Source organism: Colletotrichum fructicola, assembly GCF_000319635.2.
Source record: "Colletotrichum fructicola Nara gc5 chromosome Unknown KSG_Nara_v1_contig02, whole genome shotgun sequence".
NCBI lineage: Eukaryota > Fungi > Ascomycota > Sordariomycetes > Glomerellales > Glomerellaceae > Colletotrichum > Colletotrichum fructicola.
The window spans coordinates 341,525-365,046 of record NW_027094052.1 but is presented as its reverse complement, the minus strand read 5'-3'; the positions used below and the strand labels follow the sequence as shown (position 1 = coordinate 365,046).

At 55.3% G+C, this 23,522-nt stretch overlaps 8 protein-coding genes across 8 annotated transcripts; 6 read left to right on the top strand and 2 right to left on the bottom strand.

The window, feature by feature from the left end:
• Positions 1-2,470: 2,470 nt before the first annotated feature.
• hapX (bZIP transcription factor hapX) lies at positions 2,471-4,339 on the bottom strand (the record flags this gene model as incomplete). Its single annotated transcript, XM_032031652.1, has 1 exon — positions 2,471-4,339. The coding sequence occupies one exon, from the start codon at positions 4,337-4,339 to the stop codon at positions 2,471-2,473; it is 1,869 nt and encodes a 622-aa protein (XP_031888685.1).
• Positions 4,340-8,047: 3,708 nt separating this feature from the next.
• CGGC5_v002776 (uncharacterized protein) lies at positions 8,048-8,977 on the top strand (the record flags this gene model as incomplete). The annotated part of the gene is made up of 1 exon (XM_032031651.1): positions 8,048-8,977. The coding sequence occupies one exon, from the start codon at positions 8,048-8,050 to the stop codon at positions 8,975-8,977; it is 930 nt and encodes a 309-aa protein (XP_031889071.1).
• Positions 8,978-9,156: 179 nt separating this feature from the next.
• Positions 9,157-10,100, bottom strand: rplA (mitochondrial 54S ribosomal protein uL1m; the record flags this gene model as incomplete). Its single annotated transcript, XM_032031650.1, has 2 exons — positions 9,157-9,814; positions 9,871-10,100. The coding sequence occupies 2 exons, from the start codon at positions 10,098-10,100 to the stop codon at positions 9,157-9,159; spliced, it is 888 nt and encodes a 295-aa protein (XP_031888684.1).
• Positions 10,101-10,735: 635 nt separating this feature from the next.
• Positions 10,736-12,675, top strand: CGGC5_v002774 (putative glutamate--tRNA ligase; the record flags this gene model as incomplete). The annotated part of the gene is made up of 2 exons (XM_032031649.1): positions 10,736-10,956; positions 11,013-12,675. 2 exons carry the CDS (start codon positions 10,736-10,738, stop codon positions 12,673-12,675), a joined length of 1,884 nt encoding a protein of 627 aa, XP_031889070.1.
• Positions 12,676-14,040: 1,365 nt separating this feature from the next.
• CGGC5_v002773 (uncharacterized protein) lies at positions 14,041-14,394 on the top strand (the record flags this gene model as incomplete). Its single annotated transcript, XM_066151034.1, has 2 exons — positions 14,041-14,176; positions 14,225-14,394. The coding sequence occupies 2 exons, from the start codon at positions 14,041-14,043 to the stop codon at positions 14,392-14,394; spliced, it is 306 nt and encodes a 101-aa protein (XP_066009407.1).
• A 2,995-nt stretch (positions 14,395-17,389) lies between these two features.
• On the top strand, positions 17,390-19,329 carry ptr2-3 (putative peptide transporter ptr2; the record flags this gene model as incomplete). Its single annotated transcript, XM_032031647.2, has 3 exons — positions 17,390-17,675; positions 17,732-17,884; positions 17,942-19,329. 3 exons carry the CDS (start codon positions 17,390-17,392, stop codon positions 19,327-19,329), a joined length of 1,827 nt encoding a protein of 608 aa, XP_031888893.1.
• Positions 19,330-20,110: 781 nt separating this feature from the next.
• CGGC5_v002771 (uncharacterized protein) lies at positions 20,111-21,250 on the top strand (the record flags this gene model as incomplete). The annotated part of the gene is made up of 1 exon (XM_032031646.1): positions 20,111-21,250. The coding sequence occupies one exon, from the start codon at positions 20,111-20,113 to the stop codon at positions 21,248-21,250; it is 1,140 nt and encodes a 379-aa protein (XP_031888955.1).
• Positions 21,251-22,461: 1,211 nt separating this feature from the next.
• Positions 22,462-23,478, top strand: CGGC5_v002770 (uncharacterized protein; the record flags this gene model as incomplete). The annotated part of the gene is made up of 3 exons (XM_032031643.1): positions 22,462-22,750; positions 22,866-23,295; positions 23,379-23,478. The coding sequence occupies 3 exons, from the start codon at positions 22,462-22,464 to the stop codon at positions 23,476-23,478; spliced, it is 819 nt and encodes a 272-aa protein (XP_031888808.1).
• Between the last annotated feature and the right edge of the window lie 44 nt (positions 23,479-23,522).

Sequence of the window (23,522 nt, the reverse complement as noted above, 5' to 3'; positions counted from 1 at the left end):
TATAAGGAGTAACCCATCCCCCGTAACTGTGAAGACGACACAGGCTGTTGATTGAAACAACGGAGCGCTTCCGTTTGAGCCAACCTGAAGCCTAAAGCACTCACGACAGGCTACATTTTGCTTGCAGTATATCGGTGGTTTTCAGCCTTCTGGTATAATTTATACCAGCATAACGGAGTCTTTACGTTTCAGAGAAATATCTTATAAAAGGTCTTGTGATGTGCGGCTAGTAATCTCCCATCAAGAATGTTTGCTTCACCGCATTCTAGTCATTAGGCTTTCACAAAGCGAGCAAAGAAACCACGGTTACAATAGGAGTTGTAGAAAGCACGAGGGGCTAGATCTTCGATTACGCATTTGTATTCTCTGTGATCTATGTCCGGTAGTTGTTTATTGTATGATGAATACCAATGTGCTGCAGTTCCCAACCAAGTCCAAGTTTTCTGGCTCAGCAGTTGTCAGCAAGAATGACCGGAGCATCCAGTTGTCTGGGGGGACTCTCAAGAACGTCATTTGCGTATGTCACGCTGATTGTTGTGAAGCCAAAAAGTGTGCTTTGCAATGTTTTTATATTGCAGAAGTCAAGAAAAACTGGCATCAAACACACACTCAGTCATTTTCTAGTCGTGTCTATCAGATTCCGATGGCAGGGCGGAAATATTTACCTATTTATTAGAGCATTTATATCGCAAACTTTCTGGGTTTAGATTAGCAGACAAAGAATAGTAACTCTTCAGGCTCTATGGTTCAATCTAGCAGCGAACTAGTTTGATCGAGGCCCTCCGCTCGCCTCTAAGAGAACCGCATAGAGGCGGCCGGTTCAACACTACCCGTTTTCGAGTCGGTCTTCCCCGTCATTCTTCATCATCGGGTGTAGATTCAGAGGTAATAATCACCGAAGGGAAGAAGACGTGAGCATGGATGTGGGCACCCGAGATGAGTACGTTCCTGGCTACCTATGCAGCTGTAGTTCCCTCAACAGATAGCCACTGTGTGGATGGCACCCCATTGCCGGTGTTTGTAACCCGCAAGAATGTAAAGACAGATTGGTCTTAAATGCCCAAAGAAACGTGTAATAGTTGCATGGGAGCCAGTCACCTTACGACACGACGAGGTTCTCCAAGTACTTAAGAGACTACATACAACAACATATGGCCAGGACAATAGTACCATAATTTGATGATAGCTTCAATCAGACTGGAAAGCAAAGCGAGTTGCCTCTCGAAGACCTCAAGCCATTATACGCTTACGAAAACAGGATCACCAACTTGCACAACTCACAGCGCGTCTCTTTCTGTCCGTTTCTCTCGGCATATTATGTGTAGCGGAATAAGAGGAGGACTCTAGCAGACTGACCATCACGATGTGCATAACCAAACCCTGATTTGTCCGCATGTCAACCACATGCCTGTCAAGGGATAGTGACATTGCCCGATTAGAAGAAACCTTTCCTGAGGACATCCTCGATTGCTTGTGTCTGCTCTAACAAACTTCTGTCTGTTAAATTTAAATAGGCAGTGACATCAGTCTCGAGACCTCTCTCCGAACTTCTGCTAGCCACGAGGGAGGCCACTGGCCGAGCAAACTGCCAAGCCCCTGATTCCACACCCGCCTTCTTCGATAGATTAGACAACTCGCAAGGCAGATATAGAACGTCTTTCTCCCACTGTTATTGAGAAGACCAGAGCAATGAAAGTAGTGGCGAATCATTTCATTAGCAGCAATGAAACAATTCCGCTGCACATCCATCGCAAGATCCAAGCATCTAAACTAACCCATCCCCTACTCTGAAAAGCAAGCCTCCAGCCTTCCCACTCCCGCCCGTCACCCTTGCCGGCGCTCGGAATATATACACCAGAATACGCCCAGAGCACCAAGACGCTAGCTAGACATGCTGACTGAATAAGAAGTGCTGGAGGCGCTGCATGGGCTCTTGGGGTTTGCTCGGATCCATAATCTGACGAAAGCCTTTAGACCACTGGATTAAATTGCCTGCCCGAAATGATCGGCTGTCGAAACGTCGTTTTTATACCCCACTAAGGGCTCGAAAGGTACAGAATGGATGGCGGAAAAAATAGCAAGTACGTGCTAAACGACATCTCGACTGTTTCCAACACAAAAGGGAACAGGTCATTCTTGCTATCAAGATCATCTGTATTTCTTCGTCTCAAGGTACTTTCTAGCACGAGATACTCGATACTAACTTAAAAGGTTCACGAAAACCACCTACGGCTTTGACCGAAAAGCCATGCAACACCTCTCCATAAGTTTCGTAAGCTTCCCCAGACGCAATCAGCGCCGCTTACACAGGTAGATATAACTATCTCCTAGACCGGAACGCCAATTTCTTTTTCATCCCACGTCAGAGCCATTCACGTAATTCAGTTCCTCCTCTTACCATTACCATGGTATTAATAAAAATCAAGCTTTTGATAACCGCCCACGCGAAAACCGGAAACAAATGACGAGGCTACTGTCCTCTTCCGAAGCGAATGTCAAAGTCCTTGAGCACGCTCATGATACTCGCAGCCTCAACTTCGATGGGCAGCCGCGACGGGGAGGGCAGAGTCTGGCCTGGCTTGGGCGCGGCACGCAACTTAGGCAGCCACGAGCCGATATCGTCCGCGGCCTTCTCGAAGTTCTTGTGGCTGGACAAGGTCTGGTAGGCCTCGGCGCAGCTCAGACTCAGGCCGAGCTTTTCCTTGGAGGGAAGACGAGGAGGCGCTGACTCGGACTTGCAGCATCCGCCTCCCGGTCCGGCACCGCCGCAGCAGCCTCCGGAGCCGCCGCCCTTGCGCTCAAAATTTGCCGAGAGGGCGCGGCAGAAGAGGCCGGACTTGGGGTCAGCAAGGCACTGGGCGCAGGTTCCGGGGCCCTTGGGACCGCAGCCGCGGGAGATGGGGGCGGTGGGTTGAGTGGTCTGCGGACGAGGACGGAGCTTGACGGCTCCATCGGAGTCGATCTCCATGGGTGGAGGGACTGCGTCGTTCTCTGAGGGGGGAGGGGTGGTTTGCTGTGAGTAGGCGGGAGGAGGTCCGTAAGGGGTGGTAGCTGGGGGGCCGAGCGACATGGCATCTTCGGCGCAGACGCAGTAGCTTCCGTCCTTACAAAACCCACACGAGTCCTTGAGGGACATTGAAGGAAGTGGTTGGGGCTGGAGGATCTGAAAGGACTGCTGCGGCGGCGCAGGCGCCGGCTTCTTGGAGAACATGGCAGTAAAGTCGATCTCGGTCTCCTCAGCATGGGCCGGCTCGATGCGTGCACGCTTCTCGGAAGAAGTCACGGCCGAGGGAGAGGGTGCCCGCTTGAGATCTGACATGATGGCGTTCTTGATGGTGTCCTCGAGACACTGGCAACGACCGCCAAGGGTGCAGCCTCCGCAGTCGGCGAGGGGGGCCGCGAGAACGTCATTGGCACATTGGCAGTTTCCATCAGGGCCGCATGACCCGCAGCCAAACGGGGCCGGCGAGTCTTCCATCTGGGTAGAGTCCTCAGGGGACACGATTTGAGAGATCGAAAAAGGCTGGTTCGAGTGGCCAACCGAGGGAGTCGGGGGTTCGTGGTTCATGGTGACTGACGAGTCCCGGCGGATGGGTGACAGCTGGCGTCTGGCATTCGAGGGCTGATCTTGCATGCGTCGCTTCTGGCCTTCAAGCTCCGTCTCGGCCTTGACGCGGTCCTTCCTCTCGCGCTCCAATAGGGTCTCCAGCAGGACGCAGCGGGACTTGAAGGACTGCAGCTCCATCTCCAGACCGTGGACCTTGTCCTTGAGCTCCTTCTCGGTCTTCTCGTAGACATCGCGCTGCTCGTCGAGCTGCTCCTCCAGCTCGCCAACCCTGGCGGCCCTGCGCTCACGGAAGGCACGCTGGGCGGCGCGGTTCTGGGCCTTGCGCTTGGTGGGGGGCGTATCGGTGGCAGGCTTGCGTCCGGGCTTCGGGCGGGGTGGGATGACCCATTCTTTGGTGGTCATGGACATCTTGGGAGCAGCCTCGGCGGGCGGAGGGCTGATTACTGAGGCCATGGACATCTTGTTGATGGGCTGGGGAGGCCTGGCTGAGATGGCGGGTGGTGCGGCGTTTGGTCGGATTGCTGGCAGCTGATGCGGGTGGGAGGCATTTGACGGACCGCTGCTGCCGGGAGTGGACGCACCGGGGGTCGAGGCCGTCGGCGAAGCAGCGGTTGGAGTAGAGACGGCGGACGAGGGAGCGGAGGGCGAGTAGACGCTGCTTCGTCGGATTTCGGTGGGTGGTGAGTTTGCGTTGGCGTTGACGACGGGAGAAAAGGTAGAGGAGGAGTGGGAAGAGGCGGAGGCGGAAGTGGAAAGACCTGAGGGCGCCATCATGGAAGGGACGAACTGGACGGACGGGCAGGTGCAGGTGGCACGCTCAGCAGGGCTACCGCAGGCGGGGATCGGTACGGGCGCTCATTCGCTGGCGGGCGTGGAGGGGTGGACACTGGCAGCTGGCTGTCAGGTGGTGGTGGGGCCGTCGGGTGGTGTACAGTTGTAGTGGTAATTGTAGCGTGCCCGGCTTGCAGAATGTTGGTAGCGGGAGTTTAATTCCGAGGGTACGGTTCGGCGAAGTGGTGACGCTCGGCTGAAAGAGATAGGACGACGCTTTCTTGGTGTTTTTAAAATTTTGAGAGAAGATTGTAAAAGATGAGAAGAACAATCTCTTGCTGTTGTTGCGCCGTGACTCCTCGATTGCAAATGCTTTTGTTCTTGGACTGAGAGTCGGCTTTCCCTCTCGGAGCGGAATCGGCGATGTTGAGCTGATTGCGTCGAGATGCAGCGATCTGAGCTGATGCCGAGCAGATTTCCAGTAGACGACCCCTACAGAGACTGCACAGCTGATAGGCGCAGCGGGTGCGGGCGACGGGCAGATCGAGCGAGGAGGGCTCGGAGACGTGGTGACTGAGTTGTCGTGTAAGTGAGGATTAGGAGTCTTGTTGATCGAGAGAGATAACGATCAAAGACGGCGTGTAAGACGACAGTGTCGGAATGAGGAAACAAGGTCCCAAAAATTGGCTGTTTTCTCCGGTGCTCGGCAAGCGGGCGGTGGGAGAGGAACGTCTGGTTGGTTTGGAGGGACCAGAAGCGACACGAGGGGATTGGAGGGAGGGAGGGACAGCTGGAGGGGAGAAGGGCGGACTGGACGGGGGGGTTTCGGGGGGACGACGACATTGAAAAGGAATTTTTGATCTGATTGATAAGATTACCCTGCTCGCAAACACCCCACTCAGGGCCAGCGCTAGCACTCTTTTTTTACACTGTTTTTCTCGTCTTCAGCCACTACTGCGGTGTCCCCAGATACGTACCCCCGGCTCCCACCCAGCTCTCACCAGGTGCACCCAGACACCCAGACACCACAACACCACAACGCCCACAGTATGCAGCCACTGGATACCCCAGGCACCTAACTAAGATGGGGTGGACGGAAATCTCCAGAGCCCAGTACGCCGGGCATGGCTGTGATGAGGACCTACCTGCTGCTGGGCCCCTGACCTGCGTGGTGCGTAGGTTGTTGTTGACCTTGGAGGAAGTAATCGGGTCGGGTCATGGAAACGGCGCATCGTTCGATGGCACAGGGCAGTGTCCGCCACTGTGTGTGTTGAGCCTGCGATCTCGGAACTTGTCCTCGCTGGGGCAGCACAGCCCGACTTCTCCCACGCCTGTCCTCAGGTAGTCCACACTCATCATACTACTGCGTAGTATGTGCCGCAAAACACGGATCACCGCGCCCGTTGACGAACGACACTCCACCGCAGCCATTGTCCTCAGTTTCCATGGCGTAAGATCCAACCAGAAACGAACCCCTCACCCGTCCACCACCGCCGTCTTCCAGTGCCAAGCTTCACCACATTCCGAGAATGGGGGTCCATGATCCATCGCCATGAGCACCAAAGGGTGGCCACTGAGGCTTGATCTCAGGGTCTGCCGATGTCGCAGCGTCAGGATGGGGGATGTAACTCACCAACTGAACTGTCACAGTGTCGAGGGACCATGCCGCCCTCACCGACAAATAGGAACCGCCCTTTGTCCGATGACTCGTCTCGTATGCCGAGATGTGTAAGGCGACCAACCTTATGAGCTTCTTTTGATTCAATCTTCAGACGAGACCACGACAGAAGTGGCCGTACAAGCTTCGGTGAGTCGTTTGCTGTCCTGTGATCTTGGACAAGCCGACCGAGAGTGCCGAGTCAGACTCACCAAAGGGCAAGGTAATAACGGCGAAAAGTCAAAATTGGAGGAACAATGGCAATATGATTAGCCAAGGACAAAGGCGTCACAGAGGAAAGGGTACAGACTGTACACAAAATTATCAGATCCTCTCGACGAATTAAAACCGAGCCGGGAATTTATGCCTCAATGGAACCTCGCACCGTCGCTGCAACCGCCGTCCGTGTCACGGCTATTCGTCCAATCGCCTCGGGGCAGTTCATCAGGGACGCAAAGATCAGTTTGATCAGGAGGTACTTGATAAGATGTCACCACCCTCCATTCCATCTCGCCCTAATCCCCATTACAGTGCCTGATGCTGCTGCTCCTGCTTCAATGATTATCCACACCACCATTAACATCCATACATGATACCACACCATTCCGCTTCAGCCGCTGCTTCCCCTTCCTTCGTTCCGCCCAGGATACGCCAACATAAGCTCACATGAGATGCCGAATTTTCTCAACCCTGGCCCATCTTGCCTATCCGATAGCTTCTGTCCTTCACCCGTGCCTGGTGAGACTCAAACGGCTCCAGCGAAAAACTTCTCCGGTGGACACAGAGACCCGAAACGCATCTCGTTCAGATCGTCACGCCCCCCAAACCCTAAGCTGCAATGCACTTGCTCCTCCCACTCGCCCCCAAAATCCAACAAACTTGCGCAATCAGATCGGCCCTTCATCCACATTCGAACTGATCCAAGTGGAGGCTACCATGTGGGAGACCGGAGAACATGACATATCGCGCCAAGGGGGAGCGCCAGTCCAAGTGCTACCTACCTCGCGGCCTACGGTAATTGTCGGCGCTCATCACGCCTGGGAGCCTGAGGTACGAATAGCAGAGGTATGAACACTTTTTTTTCCTTCCCTCCCTCCTTGCAAGGGAGACCTGACCGCCGCCGAGTCAGGGGTACGGGCAATTCGGCCTCCGTGCCGTAATCCTCACTAATAGTTTCCTCTAGGCCTTGCTAGTGGTGAGTTAGAAACGACGCCTGTGTTCGTATCCAGGTGTTGTGTGTCGTATGTCTTTGGAGATGGGCGTAGATACAGTCAGACGCAGCCATGCATCTCTGTTGCATTCTGCATACCCTACTGACTGTACAGAGTAAAGATCTCTACAGATCAGCCACCGCCAATAAAGGCCTCTGGAATAGTGACACGTCCTGACAACCAAAAGCCGAACCAAATGATCCAAAGATGCGCGCTCGGCATTGCCCAATCCAACTTGCCAAAAACCCAAAGGTTGCGCAACCGTGTCCACTGACACAGCTGTGGACACCGCCAGTGGAGCTCCTTCCCTGCACGACTGCACTGTCCAGGCCCCCTAAAATTCCCACAGTGATCTCTCCATCCCCGCGTAACTCGCCCAAAGCTGGGAGATGCCCACTCCTCCGACCACACGCCAATGTGAACCAATCGACATCACGAGCTGCACAACATCACTCTGCAGCAGCCACGCAGCAGAAAGAGGGGACTCATTAACCCAACCACCACACCACACCACACCAAACCTCAGATACCCAAAACCAACGATCGTGACACACTAGTAGGACGCCGCCGGTCCCTCCCAACAATTCCCGATCGCAGCTCCCACCGTCACCCTCGTGGCAGGTCCCATCTTTTTTTTCCAGTCTTCATCAACTGGACACTACGACCTTAATCCAGCCTTGCTCCGAGCTAAAACCACCTTACGCCGACGACGACCGACCGAGCCGCACCACTCCAGGGCTCCTCATCGTGGGAAAAGAAGGCCAATTGGCAACTGCTTGCGCCGGGAGCACACCACGCCCATCACAACGCAGAGCCCGAACGCGGAGCACACCCCCCAAAATGGACGTCCAATCCCCCCGCCAGACAGCCGCCTTCCACCTCCCCTCCTCCTCCGGCTCCTCCACCACCGATGCCGCCGCTGCCACCGGCCCGGGAGTCACCGCCACCGCCGCCGCAGACGACTTCGACGACGACGGCGCCCCGCTCCCCTTCCCCGCCGCCCTCCCGCGCTCCGACTTCCTCGCAAAGGACTTCCACCCGGCCAGCTACCTCTCCGCGCTGCCGCACCGCCACCAGACCCTCGACGACCTCAAGGCCGAGCTGCGCGACCGCAGCGCCGCCATCAGCGCCGAGCTGCTCGAGCTCGTCAACGCAAACTACACCGCCTTCCTCTCCCTCGGCAACGAGCTCCGCGGCGGCGACGAGCGCGTCGAGAACGTCCGCGTCGCCATGCTGGGCTTCCGCCGCGCCGTCGACGAGATCAAGGCCCGCGTGCGCGCGCGCGGCGAGGAGGTCGGCGGGCTGAGCGGGGAGCTGCGCGAGGTCCGCAGGGGGATCGAGGCGGGCAGGAAGATGTTGGAGCTGGATGAGCGGGTGGCGGCGTTGGAGGAGCGGCTTGCGCTGGCGAGCTTGCCGGGGAAGAAGGAGGATGAGGAGTGGGACGAGGGTGAGAGTGAAGAGTCGGACGAGGAGGAGGAGGGCGATCATGGGTTGGTGGGCAGCAGTCCAGCCAAGTTGGCTGGGTTTGCGCAGGATTACTGCATCATTGAGGCTTTGGCGGATGCCATTGGGCGAGATGTGCAGTTTGTGGTCAAGACGGAGGCGCGGATGACGAGGTGTCGGAACACGATCCTGCTCGACCTCGGCACGGCGATGAAGGAGGCGCGCAAGGCGAGCAAGAGGGGCCAGCCGAGAGTCGTCAAGTACCTGGGACTGTACGGGCTGCTTGATGCCCAGGCGGAGGCGATCAAGGCTCTCAAGAGCAACTGAACGCACAAGGAAAAGGACTGGCAGAAAAGTAGCGATGCATATGATACCCAAAAATCTCCGACATGTTCTGAAAGCGCTGTGCCGCTGCCACTTTGATACACGTGTAATAAACATACATATGGTACATTTCTTTTGTCATCTAAAGCCCTCCTTTTTGGTTGGGATATAATTCGTACGTATTACATGACGCCAGACAGAACTTGCGGCGTGACCTTCTCGTCCGTCGAGTCAAAGTTGCCGTTCAAGCTGAACCCCGGCCCTTGCGAAGTACTCAGCACCACCTCGTGAACGTCCTTGTGCGTGTCGAGCTGCGCAATGTCCTGCTTGATGTGGCTCACAAACGCCTTGATATTCGACGCCAGCATCTGGGGCGTGAAGCCCAGCTGGCCGATGGCAAGGCGGATGACGCCCATGCGCTCGCGGTAGTCGTCGGCGCCCATCGTCTCACGGATGGAGCCGGTGATGTTGTCGGTGATGGTCTTCATGCGGCGATTGGGCATGAGGCCCTTGGGGCCGAGCAGGCGGCCGAGGTTGGCCTTGTTGAGCGCGGCCTCGCTGTCGACGTGGCAGATGAGCTTGTTGAAGGCGAGGTCGCCGTTGCGGATGGCCTCGAAGACGGTCTCCTGGCCCGCGATGACGGCGCCCGCTTGCAGGGCCTGCTGGGCGACGGCGGAGCCCTCCTCGCAGATGACGCCGACGCGGACGTCCGACTTGACGGGGTTCGGGAGGCGGATGCGGTTCTTGACGACGTTGCCGTTGCGTGGGGTCTTGAGGTGGACGTGGAGCTCGTACTTGATCGCCTGGGGCGGCTTGCCGACCTCGAAGGCGCGGAGATAGCTGTGGGTGCTATGTTAGCTACGAACTTCCGTGAAGACAGGTGGCGGGAGACATACCGGACGGCGTCACACAGCGAGAACTGAGGGCAGCCCTTGATGTTGTAGGTCTTGTAGTCCTTGGGCAACTTCCTCTTCTTCTTCTCCGTCTTCTTGGGTCCTACACTGGCGCATCGTGTCTGGGCCACGGATGGGACGAGGAACCGGGGTATCGTGGAGGCCGTCGGTCTGGCGGAGCTGGCGAGGCTCAAACGGGCCATGCCGGCCATGCATTGAGACGTTGACGCCATCGTGGGTTGGGATATGTGCGAGAGGCGAGTGCAACACCACCAAACCAGGCCTCGAATGTTGCCTGTGAAGCTCTGGCCGAAGACTGCAGAAAAAATGCTGTGGCCTGGAGTCTCAGGCAGGCAGCTCGTTATCTTATCGATCGCCGGTATCTTATCGGCTTCGGAGGCATCTCGCTCCACATCGGTGTGTGCGGCACGTTCTTCAATGTCAATGCCGAAACACACCACTGTCACCAGAGCTTACCAGAGCTGAAGAGTCATATCAAAACCTGAAATTTAATGTGAAAAGAAGTATTTAAACGAGCGATATCGGCGATTTTCTTTCAAGTTCTTGCCATTCACATTTGCATTCATTGTGTTGCAGTATTCTTGGGCACTCGAATCCAGACGTCATACCCATAGCCACTAATAGTGCCACTCAATCTTCGGTCAGCTTCTGCTGCTCGGTCAAGCACCAATATAGGCCGAGCGCTCTCGGTGAGTGCCCGCGGCGTGGTGTTACCCCTCCATCAATTTTAACCCCACCACGAAATATCAGCCCCCCCAAACTTTTGACTCACGAGACACCAGGACCGTCCTGTCTATCCCTCACCTCGAACCCCCGATAGCCCCAATTGGATTCGACTACCGCAACCATGAAGGCCGAGGAGCTCCAGAACCTCCCCACCGCCCTGAGCGGCGACTTCAAGTCCATCGAGCCGCACCTGCGCGCCTTCGACAAGCACATGACCCTGCGCACCTTCGTTGAGGGCTACTCTCTCGGAGATGTCGAGACCAAGATCTGGCAGACGCTGAAGTCCAACAAGGCTGCTATGGGCTTCATCCGCAAAGGAACTTTGGCTAACCTGACTCGCTGGTGCGTCACCCAGCATCTTGCTCGTTATCTAACAAATCTAACCTTGAGTTCTACAGGTTCACCTTCATCGAGACCAGCTTCCCCGAGATCCAGGCCGAGACCAAGGCCGCTGATGCCGCTCGCAAGGCCAAGGTCGCCGCCGCCTCAAAGGCCGGCGCCAGCTACTCCCTCGCCCTCCAGAACGCCGAGCAGGGCGTCGTCACCCGTTTCCTGCCCGAGCCCTCAGGATACCTCCACATCGGCCACGCCAAGGCCGCCCTCCTGAGCGACTACTTCGCCCACGAGGCCTACAAGGGCCAGCTCCGCCTGCGTCTCGACGACACCAACCCCGCCAAGGAGAGCGAGGAGTTCCAGGATGCCATCATCGAGGACCTCGCCATGATGGGCATCACCCCCGACGCCGTCTCCTACACCTCCGACTACTTCGACTACCTCTACGAGACCTGCGTCCGCCTCATCAAGGAGGGCCACGCGTACGCCGACGACACCGACCAGGAGACCATGCGCAACGAGCGCGGCGAGGGTATCGAGTCCAAGTGCCGCAACCGCTCCGTCGAGGAGAACCTGCGCATCTTTGAGGAGATGAAGAATGGCACCCCCGAGGGTCTCAACAACTGCATCCGCGCAAAGATCTCCGTCGACAACGTCAACAAGGCCCTGCGCGACCCCGTCATCTACCGCTGCAACGTCGAGGACAAGCACCACCGCACCGGCAACACCTGGAAGATCTACCCCATGTACGACCTCGCCTGCCCCGTCGTCGACTCCAAGGAGGGCGTCACCCACGCCCTGCGCTCCACCGAGTACACCGACCGCAACCCCCTGTACCAATGGTTCCTTGACACCCTCAAGCTGCGCCAGGTCTACATGCACGACTTCTCCCGCATCAACCTCATCCGCACCTTCCTCTCCAAGCGCAAGCTCGCCAAGATCGTCAACCAGGGCACCGTCTGGGGCTGGGACGACCCCCGCATGCCCACCATCCGCGGTGTCCGCCGTCGCGGCATGACCATCCCCGCCCTCCGCGAGTTCATCATCAAGCAGGGCCCCTCCCGCAACGTCGTCAACATGGACTGGAACTCCTTCTGGAACATCAACAAGAAGGTCATCGACCCCATCGCGCCCCGCCACACCGCCATCCTCGAGAAGGACGCCGTCAAGGTCAAGGTCACCGGCGCCGAGGCCCCCGCCGCGCCGCGCACCGAGGACAAGCCCAAGCACCCCAAGAACCCGGACGTCGGCACCAAGAAGGTCGTCTTCTCCAACGAGCTCATCCTCGACCAGGCCGACGCCAAGAGCTTCAAGAAGGACGAGGAGATCACCCTCATGGGCTGGGGCAACGCCTTCGTCCGCGACATCGCCGCCGGCGAGCCCATCCCCGAGCTCAACCTCGAGCTCAACCTCAAGGGCGACTTCAAGACGACCGACAAGAAGGTTACCTGGCTCTCGACGCAGGGCACCAAGCTCGTCAAGGCCGAGCTGTGGGAGTTTGACTACCTCATCAAGAAGGACAAGCTCGAGGAGGACGACGTCCTGGAGGAGGCGCTCAACCCCGTCACGTCATCCATGGAGGTCGCGCTGTGCGACGCCGGTGTTGGTGAGCTGAAGAAGGACGACATCATCCAGCTGGAGAGACGGGGCTTCTTCCGCGTGGATAAGGGTCTGGACGAGGGTGACAAGGTTGTGCTGTTTGCCATCCCTACTGGCAAGTCGAAGTAAGAAAAGCAAGGTATTTTTTTGTTAGTAGGCAGGGCATGAGAAGATGAATTGAAAGCATGAACCCAAGTATGTTGGCTGCCTAATCTTGGACATGATACTTGGCGGCCCTCATTGAGACTTTGGCGGACCAAATTACGCCCAGAACGAGGCATCTTCTCATCAAGTCGCGGCCTCGCCCAGACGCGCGGCGGTACCCGTTTATCCCTGGAGAAGCATGCCTAGTGGTTTCAATTTAAAGACGTTCCGCATGCCAATGGCCGCGGCGGTATTACGGTTGGCACAGTCTGATGCAGTGTAAGCCAAGCAGATCGTCGCTCAGCCTGTGGCAAGCGGGCTGCGTGACTGCTAGAACATCTTGGTTACGATTCCACCCTGTTACTCCTACATGTTTCTTGTACTTCATGTCTGTTCAAACAGAAACTCGAGAATGAGGCTTAGTATGGCTAGACTTCCCATTTGTCGGCACGCCGCAGGCTGACGTACGGTACTGCTCAGCTTTCAGAGGGGTGGTTTTCGCGATACAGAAAAGGGGGCTGATGCATGGCATCGAGGCGCCGAGGGAAACTACGACACGTCAGGTATTTCGTATAATAGGAGACTGTCTCACGCGACAGCGAAGCTGAAGCACGACGTACTCACTGTCTTTTGCCACAGCTCCATCAGTTATCAACGTACAAGGCCTTCACCGCCATTTTCATACTCTTCCAACTGTCTTTCCCGCCACCCATTCTTACCTTTATCTTCCTCAACATGGCCCAGAACACTGAGGGCTGTAGCGACGAGATCCTTATGGTGGCCATTCCCTCCCAGGAGTCGTGTGAATCCTCCGCGGGAGTTCCTCTATCAAATGGAGAGCAGCGCGAAGAGGCAGAGCGCGTCCCTTCCCCGACCCCTGAAGACAACTTGTCAATAACAACCGAGACTCGTGCGGTAGCAAACTCAGGACAAATCGATGAATCAACCCAAGCGGAATCTTTTTGGCAGAGACGACGCCTGGAAAACTACGCCGGAATCAATCGCGATCATCCCGATGTGTGGTCTTTGTTCACAAGGAGCACTACAAGTCTGAATTACAGTGAGCCAGAGGATGATAGCGGATTGGCAGCTTCCACAATTGCCGAAGAGCATACCTGTCGGCATAGAGGCTGCTTAGAAAACCACGGAGGCCTCGACAAGAACAAAGGTATTGTTTGTTCGAAAAAGACGAGAGCCGTTAACATTGCACGCATTGCGTTCTCCATCATAGAAACGGAACTATGCGAGTATTACCCCTGGATCTCCAAAGTCAAGGAATCGAGAGCATTCGCTATCTTAAAGGAATGGTTTCTCGAATCGCTAGCTTTAATGTTTTCCATATCGTCGTTTATGGCCATTGTTATCTTGTTGTCTACGCACAATGGGCAGGTGCAACCTGATTTTGTGGACCAGGTTAGCATCAATACCCTCGTTGCTATTTTCTCTACCGTCCTGCGAGCTAGTGTGCTATTCATAGTCACTGAGGGTAAATAGATGTCTGTTCTTTTGTGAATTGAAGCTTACTAGAATCTAGTGATTGGGGAAATGAAATGGCAATGGATGGAAAGCCCTCGATCGTTACGCGACATGGAGTACTTCACGAACGCCGGCACAGGCCCCTGGGGGTCGTTGAAGTTTCTCTTCTTCTCATGGAAGCCGTCGGTGCCCCTTTATCATCAAGTTTTCATCCAGAATCGCTGCTAACGTTAGTTATAGCACGTGGACTGTTGCTGGCGCTTTCGTTGTCATTGCTTCTGCAGCAATAGGTCCCTTTTCTCAACAAGCTTCTGCCACACACCCTTGTAGCAGTACTGTAATAGGAAGTGCAGAGATACGGGTTGCCAAGACCATGTCTACTGTCATCACCTCTGAAATGCGGGGTGCTGCAATTGGCAGCCTATTGAATGGAGGTATCGACAGCTCTTCTGTAACTGCGAACCTTGTCAAGTGCCCAGCCGAAAGTTGCACCTTCGAAGACGAGGATGGAATTACGCACACCTCTGTCGGGATCTGCAGCAGCTGCACCGAGGCACGTGCGAGCTTGAAGGATGTCGTTCAGTCAAACAATACCGACAATCTTGATGGTGATTCTTCGGATGGCCGAGGACCAGCATGGCCAAGCGGCCTGAACACTTCATATGCGTTCAAATTGACTACCGCGTTCAAACCGGCTTCAGAGTCGAGAGGCGTTGCAAAGCTGTCAAGACAGGATGTTCCAGTCGATTCTTTGCTCAATAAAAATATGACGGTGTCCATACGCGCGCTCACCTTGAACTCATCGATGAAGGGGGTTCAGAGGTATCGAACAGGAGAGACTGAACAGTCTCTGGGCATTTTGGGCATCGACTGCAAGCTTTTCCCATGTATCAAGAGATACAACGGGCAAGTTGTCAACGGAACATTCAATGAGAGTGTAATCTCTCAGGTTCCCATGCCATTGGTGTCGGATTCAACGTCCTCGAATGAGACGAACAGCCCCGGAAAAGGCAGAGAATTTATGCAACTCATCGAGCCTTGCTTCATTTACGGTAAGATATACAACCTTTCAACCATCGAAAATGCAAACGACTCTTTTAGTCCTGCCTACAACGCCAACCCCGAGAGTTGGACGCCTTGGACGGGGAACGGCACAACCATACAAGTCCCCGTTCGCTGTCTCGGAACCATTGGCTACTCCACCTACGAAAGCATACAAAGTTTTGTTGACCAAAAGATCACGGGGTCATGTAGCGTGTCCAGGATAGGTAGCCCACCTTCACTAGCAGCAGTGGACTGTGGGGATAAATGGTGGCTTGATTCCATGTTCAGCGGAGGCGAGGCATCTTTCGACAGCGTTGCTGACGCGATTGATGGTATGGCCACCTCGATAACAAACGTCATACGTATCAATGGTCTGGACTGGGATGGACGAACGGGCGCTCACATTACTGGGTTAAGCAGCAAGCCTGCAGTTTGCGTTCAGGTTTATTGGGCGTGGCTCCTTTATCCAGGTGTTATACTCATACTTACTACAATGCTTTTCATCAGAACGGGCCTCCAAAGCAATCTTGTTGGGCGTCGACGACCGGTGTGGAAGTCAAATATCTTACCTCTGGTTTTCTACAATGTCAAGGAGGAAAAGCGTTGCTCTGATGACGGGGATGCCCAGCACGACGCCACGGTTCCTCTGCTAACACTTGAAGAGCTGGGGGCGGTTGCGAATCAAACAGTAGTATGGTTCGACAATGACGCGGATGCACCGGGGTTTGTTACCAAAACAGGCGAAACTGGTCTGAAGAGTGTACTGGTTGATCTCAAAGAGAACGGAGTTTCGGTGCTGTCGAGAAAAAAGCGAGTGCAGGCAAGCGAGAAGTCTAGGGCTTCAGGAACAATTGATCTCAAAGCTTGGTTGCGCAGGCGTCGAGCAACGGGCGATGACAGTGAATCCTGAAAGAGCCCACTAAGATAGTATTCGAAGGTCATTCTTGTTGACATTCTGTATAATAAGCAAGCTCTTGCTTCCGGGGACTCGTAGCGGCCATGAGACCACTAGGGGTCGATGATTTATATATTTGAAATTTGACCAAATGGTTATCAGGTTATGTAGTGTCACATAATACTCCGGATTATAACCTGGTTGCCGACTCGGATTAAATCATCGTTGCCATTGTATTTGATGCTCAACCCAACTCTGTTAAGAAACCTGAAGAAACGTCTTCGTGGCGGATCTTCCTCCCTCCATCAAAAGCCTCCCCAGTCCAACTTTTCACCAGCATCGACATGATCGGGTATGCAATAATTGCTCGTGTTTGAATCTAGTAGTTTCGTTCTCAGTTCTCATAGTAATTAGCCAATTGACCAGCCAAATGCCACTGTTGATACTAATATGAGATCAAGAGCAAGCTGTCGGGACTAGCTGTCCTACTTCAGCTAGCCGTCATGGTAGGCCATCATCAGCCTGACAAAACTACTCGCCTTGGTATACTGACGGTGGTTGAATAACGAGGGTTATGGCACAAGTAGCTTACGCCCAATCGACAAAGTCACCTGGCTTCTACAAAGTCTTGACGCCTGCCATTTTGGAGGAAGCCAAGACCGCCAAGACCACAGGTTCATATCTCCCGTCTCTCATCCCAACCACCAGCCGAGAATCGAACTCCTCCCGAGGAAGGCCAAGATGTGGGGTATCATCGCGACTATCCTATCATGCATGCAGCTGATATCGACTCCCAAGCCCTGGGCGTACTCTGGTCGCTGTAATCGCCGTGCTGTTCAACGCGTACGATCTAATTGGGCAATGCCTCTCATAACTTACGTGAAGATGCTAGTGCCCGGCTTGTGCAACGTAGCTTTGGGGGGTATAATCGCCCATACGGGGCACCTTGGGCTATTGCTATCTCTCGGCACTCGTTCGCTTGAACGCAGCCAAGACCACGAAATGCAACCATCGTACATTCAATGAAGTCTTCGCACTCCTGGCCTGTGCCAGTAGTTGTGCCGCAATTGAAGCATGTAGCTCTGCTGTTCATGTGAGAGAAGCTAGAAAATGCCCCCGACCCCGCCATTGAACCCTCAAGGTGGTTGGCGCCCCTTACACCTACATGTTCCTTAGCAGACTCAGCAATACGCATTACTGACTTTTACATGGCTGCAGACTCATCCCTTTCCAATAGAATTATTCATACTTCGCGATCAGACGAGAAGAAACTTGTAATCAACGATGTCGACCGCACCAGACCTAGACATGGTCGATGCCGCGCAGGCTGACTTTCCTGCCATCGAGAAAGGGGTCAATAGCGAGAAGAAGCCTGGGGCGTATCAAGGCGACCTACTCCCCACGAACGACTCACACGAGACACTGACGGGGCCTAATGGAGAGATCTATCCCACGCTGGAGGAACAGACGACCTTGCGACGCGTCCATGGCAAGGTATCATGGCTGATTTATAGCATCGGGTTCGTGGAGATGTGTGAGCGGTTCGCGTACTATGGGACGACCGCAGTTTGTGAGTCAACCAAACGATGCGCAGGGTCTTTATCATCGCTGACGTGGCTGCCTCAGTCGTCAACTTCATCGCGTATCCCCTTCCCCCAAATTCGACGACTGGCGCGGGCGGTACTCATGAACAAGCCGGCGCTCTCGGCCTGGGCCAGCGGGCATCTACAGCCCTCACGCTGTTCAACTCTTTCTGGTCCTATGTTATGCCGTTAGTCGGTAGGCTCAGGATTCCGTTCCTTTAACGTGATGATTAAGGAGATTGACGTCCAACAGGCGGCTACCTCGCCGATACCTACTGGGGCCGCTACCTCACCATCCAATATGCAATTGTCGTTGCGACCTTTGGCCACATTCTGATCATCATCGCCGCTATTCCCTCGGTCATCTCCAACCCAAGCGGTGCGCTCGGAGCCTTCATCATCGGGCTGGTCTTCTTCGGGACCGGCGTGGGGTGGTTCAAGGCGAACATCAGCCCGTTGATTGCAGAGCAGTACGAGCTCACCCAGCCCCGCCAAACCGTCAAGACCCTTCCTTCAGGAGAACGGGTCATCGTCGATCCTGTGATGACCATCTCCCGCGTCTACATGCGCTACTATTTCCTCATCAATGTCGGTGCCCTCGTTGGCCAGGTGTCCATGGTGTACGTGGAAAAGTACGTCGGCTTCTGGCTGTCATATCTCCTCCCCACAATCATGTTCTTTTGCTGCCCCGTCGTCATGGTTCTCTGCCGCAAACAATACGCCAAGCGCCCACCCACTGGCTCAGTCCTCGGAAAGTCGATTGCACTGGTAGGCTACGGCATCAAGCAAGGCCACGGCGGCGTCTTCGCAATGCGCAAGGACTCCTTCTGGGAACGCATCAAGCCCAGCGCCGTGCCCAACCGCCCGTCCTGGATGACCTTCGACGACGCCTGGGTCGACGAGGTCCGCCGCGGCGTCATGGCCTGCGCCGTCTTCCTCTGGTTCCCCGTCTTCTGGCTCGCGTACGGCCAAATCTCCAACAACCTCATCAACCAAGCGGCCACAATGCGCCTCGACGGGCTCCCCAACGACATCATCACGAACCTCAACCCCTTCGCGCTGCTCATCTTCATCCCCATCTGCGACAAGCTCATCTACCCGGCCATCGAGCGCGCGGGGCTGCGCTTCACGCCGATCAAGAAGATCACCGTCGGCTTCCTCTGCGCGACGCTGTCGATGGTCGTCGCGGCCGTGATCCAGCACTTCATCTACGTGCGCGCGCCGTGCGGCCGCAGCGCCGGCGACGTGGAGTGCATCCGCGAGCGGGGCCCGCCGGACATGACGGTGTGGATCCAGACGCCGTGCTACATCCTGATTGCGCTCAGCGAGATCTTTGCGTCGATCACGGGGCTGGAGTATGCGTTCACGAAGGCGCCGCGGAACATGCGCGGGCTGGTGACGGGTGTATTTTGGTTCGTGCACGCGTTTTCGAGCGCGATTGCGCAGGCTTTTGTTGGGCTGGCTGCTGATCCGCTGCTGGTCTGGCTGTACACCACCATTGCCATCATCAGCTGTTTGGGAGGAATCGGGTTCTGGTTGACGTTCCGGAAGCTTGACAAGGAGGAGGATGCCCTCAATGCGCTGCCGGAGAGTACTTACAAGGGACGCGGTGAGTCTAGCGTGGAAGAGAAGTCGGTGTAGAAGAGGCGCGCGAGAAGTCAGCGGACTTTGATTTCTCGGGAAGAAAGCATCAACAGATGGACTCTCGGAAAGCCTTTTGATCTCCCGAGTTACTAGTTAGTACGTGAGTATGTTGTGTTATGAACTTGACTGTTTCACTTGAATAATATCAACTCGAGCTCACAGGAAAACAGCTTGATATGAATGTGTAGCTGTGAAACTTAGCAGGCCACCCACCCGGTGCAGATTCGGGGCATCCGGAACACGCTCGGTCTCGGTTTCCGACATGAGACCAGATAGCTCAGGGTCCAAAGCTTTCGGATGAAAGAGCCTTCAAAAGGTTCATCTCATCTGTCACGATTGAGTTCATCTCAGAGCTCAGCCGGGAATTCAAATCTGATATCATCTTCAAAGGAAACAAAATAAGAAAAGGGCAGACTTGCGTGGTGTGTTGAGGCGCAGGCAGCTGACCACAATGTCTCACAAGCCGGCAGACGGAGACACGAGGGGAATCTCAGGGGTCTCGGCTCGCTGCAAGTGATGCTGCGGCGCTAATTGCGGACAGCTCCTGCAGAACCCCAAACCCCCATAAGGAACCGCGTCAGGCGGCACGTGCGCCGTGTTGTCACGAGCTGAAATGAAATGAGCTGAGCTTACCTTAGCTCTAAGGTACCTCACCCAGTGAGTGAGCTGACCGGATCATCTCGCGAACGAAACACCAAGCTTCATCTCTCGCCACTGCATCTCACCAAGAACCTGTGAGCTCATTTGTAGCCCCCGAAGCCCAGAGACCACTACCAAAATGGCATCCTGGCCCCCAACGCGCTGGCCGGTGCCGATCCACGTCTTCTCCTACCGCGTCCTGCTCGTCATCCCCGTCCTCCTCGCCATCGCGACCTTTGCCGCGCTCTTCATCCACTCCGACGTCAACATCGCCCTGCTCTACTCGCAATGCGACTCCCGCGCGCGCCTCCCCAGCATCAGCAAGGTCCCCGTCTTCGGCACCCCGGTCTGCTTCGCCATCAGCTTCTTCCAGAACGCCCTTGACTCGGCCCGCACCTTCGCCAGCATGTCCGCCGTCCTCTCCTTCATCGCCGGCCTCATGACCGTCACCACCGTCGAGGCCGCCCGCATCTGCAATGCCCCCAACGTCCTCATCGCGAACCCCACGGGGCCCTGGCTGGTCTTCAACCTCATCGGCGGCGCCGTCGTCTGGGAGCTCGTCATGGTCCCCGCCTTCTTCCACCGCTCGCGCTCCATCTACCTCGCGCGGAAGAAGGCCGGCAAGCAGGTCGTCGAGAGCGCCGAGTCCAAGGACCCAGACTTCGGCAAGCACTCGCGCCACCTCAGCGTCGACGCCGAGATCGTCGCCATCCCCGTCAGCGTCGCCTGGGGCTTCGTCCTGCCCTCCATCCTGATGCTCATCTACAACTCGCCCGCCACCATCGCCGTCTGGCTCTTCTTCCCCGTGTGGGTCTCGCTCGTCCGGCAGGCTGTCCGCTGGGGCGTGCTGCGTTTGCAGAAGCGCCAGCGCCGCAGCTTCCACCTCGAGTCGCACACCGTCTCGCTGCTGCTCGTCTACCTCGTGCCCATGGTGTGCTCCGTCGTCTCGCACGTCTTCCTCATCTGGAGCCTGTTCCAGCGGGACGACCGCAAGGAGATGACGCGCGCCACCGTCAAGTTCATCGAGATTGACGTCACGTTCATCGGGTTTACGGTGCTGTACTGGCTGCTCGTCGAGGGTGGGTGGAAGGTTGCCTTGGTGGCTGTTGCCGCGGCTGTTCCCCTCGGCCCCGGCGCAGGAATCTGTGTTGCGTGGATCTACCGTGATAGTGAGATTCGTGAGCATCTAAAGAATTGGTTGACTGGAGAGCACGATAATGAGGAGAGCAGCGGGGAGGCCAGGACTGGCACTGACGAGGAGACACCGTTGTTGCGATAGAGTGCTACGTCTTCACTATTACAGAATGAATCATTCCATGAGTTTACACAAACAACTCAGAACTTCCCCTTGAAGTGAGATCCGAATGCCTCCACTTTCTTATAAAACCATGTAGTTCACCTCCGACTTTGCACGGACCGTTCCTATCACGCAATCATGTCACGTTCGCCAATGTCGCCAATTTCGCCGTTGCCCCATTGCTGAAGTCTTCTTAGAACTTGGACGATTCATGCTGCTGGAGCACAGACTTCACCTACGACACAGACTCTCTCCTGGGAGATTGCTTAGTACGAATGGTTGACAACTTCTCCAGTGCAGCTGGGGAAGTGAATATGGCATTGAAGGCTTCTCATCAAACCGGACCCGCGAAGAGCCTTGTCAACGACTTCGACTTCCGAAAACTAGCCCATGGTTCAGTGCTCGTGGCTCGCAGCCCATACTTCAAGAAAACCCTCGAGCAACTTTCTAGATCAGGACGTATCAATGCGGGAAGTGGACGCAATCACATCTTGGAGAGCTTTCGGACTTTATATCCATTCCATGAGACGCCCTACCGGAAAAAGGGTTCATCATGACTCGCAATACCCTCGACACTACCCTGGCGTTGATGCGAGGGTGCCGCCCTTGGCTCGGAAAACTCCGATATCGCCCAGCGCACCGCGGCCATGCGAGGAAGACGAACAATTCGGATACCACCACACCTATTTATAGGAGCTATGGGCTTATCCGTGGTTATACGTGGGTGAAATTCTCGGGTACGTATGTCCGGATAAGGAATGTCTAACGCGAGACCGAGCCGGAGCCCTGGTCGAGGAGTAACCCGCTTGCCGGCGACGGTCCGTTCCAGACGAGGGTCAAAATGCGGAGCTCCGCCAGGCCGGTGGGAGAGCAAAGGATCACTGAACAGTATTTATAACGAGTGTGTCAGAAGAAAATGAGAAGAGTCATGCTTCTTCATGGCAAGTCCGTAACGTGGACAAATAAATTAATATGCCTTCAGATCCTAGTGCTGAATGTGCTGAATTCGCGCGAGATATCTCGATCGTGATGTGTGCTTCTCCGTGGCTTACTCGCACAGATGTGTAGTTCTTTTGGACTCGTTCAGGGGGCGTACGGTATAAGAAATGGGTTGAATCTCCTGTATCCCTTGCCAGACCCTAACATCTTCGGACATCAGTAATCACAAACATCACAGTCTTTACCTATCCATCATGACTCCTTCAGTACAAGCGGCAACGCTATTCGTTCTCTCAATCTTGAATGTTGGGCATGTCTTCGCAGTCCCAGGCATTCCCGGCATGGGTCATTCCGCACGCATTCATGAACGCGCCTTGACGAGCTGGGTTATGAAAGGATACGGAACCGAGTCGTCGTGCACTCAGGAACAAATCGACCAAATCGAGCCTGCAGTAGAGTACGCCAAAATTCTAGCCAAGGCTGCCATGACGGCCTTGGAGGATGTGGGGACGTCGGGGGTGGCGTACCGGCGCTGGTTCGGTGGTGAGTCGTCGCATAACCTATTTCCTTATTTCGTCTCATTCTGAGGTTAATTTTCTACCTAAGATCTCGCCAATCCGCTCCAACTGGAATGGAACTAATTCCATACGTAATTTAGACAACAACACTAATGAAAACACCCTCGCATCCATCAAAGCAAACAACTACGAAGCCGTGATTTCGGGACTGCGCGCACCCGAATCAGGCACAGTCAAGTCTGAAGACGAAGGCGGCCCGGACAAATCAAGACTGGTGTTTTCCTGCCCCAATTCGGAGCATCCCGTGTGCGAACCGAACCCGTATGCAGGGACAGAGCCGGTCGCAGGCATGCTCAATGCCGGCGAGGTTTACGACAACAACGTGCTGCGTCTCTGCCCCCCCTTTTTCCGCCAGGTCAGCCACTCGCAGATGCTTGTCAACTGGCGGGATTGGAAAGAAGGCGACCTGCAAACATCAGCTGGCTTCACACTGCTTCATGAGATGCAGCATCTTGATGCTATAGTTGGCAACCCCAATCGTTGCGCTGACCACGCGTATACAGTTGCAGAGTAAGTTCCTCTCTTGAGATGAAGCTGCCGAAGAACGCAAAAATGATAAAGCCTGATCCCATGCTAACTGCGAAACAACGTAGCTGTGAAAAGCTCCCTAGCGTTGAAAGATTGAAGAATGCGCAGACCTTTGCATACTTCGCGCTGGACGTGCTTGTGAATCCGCCAAGCCCAAGCAAGTGAGAGCGCGGAAAATCAGCATGCTTCTTCGACTCGAGCGGATGACG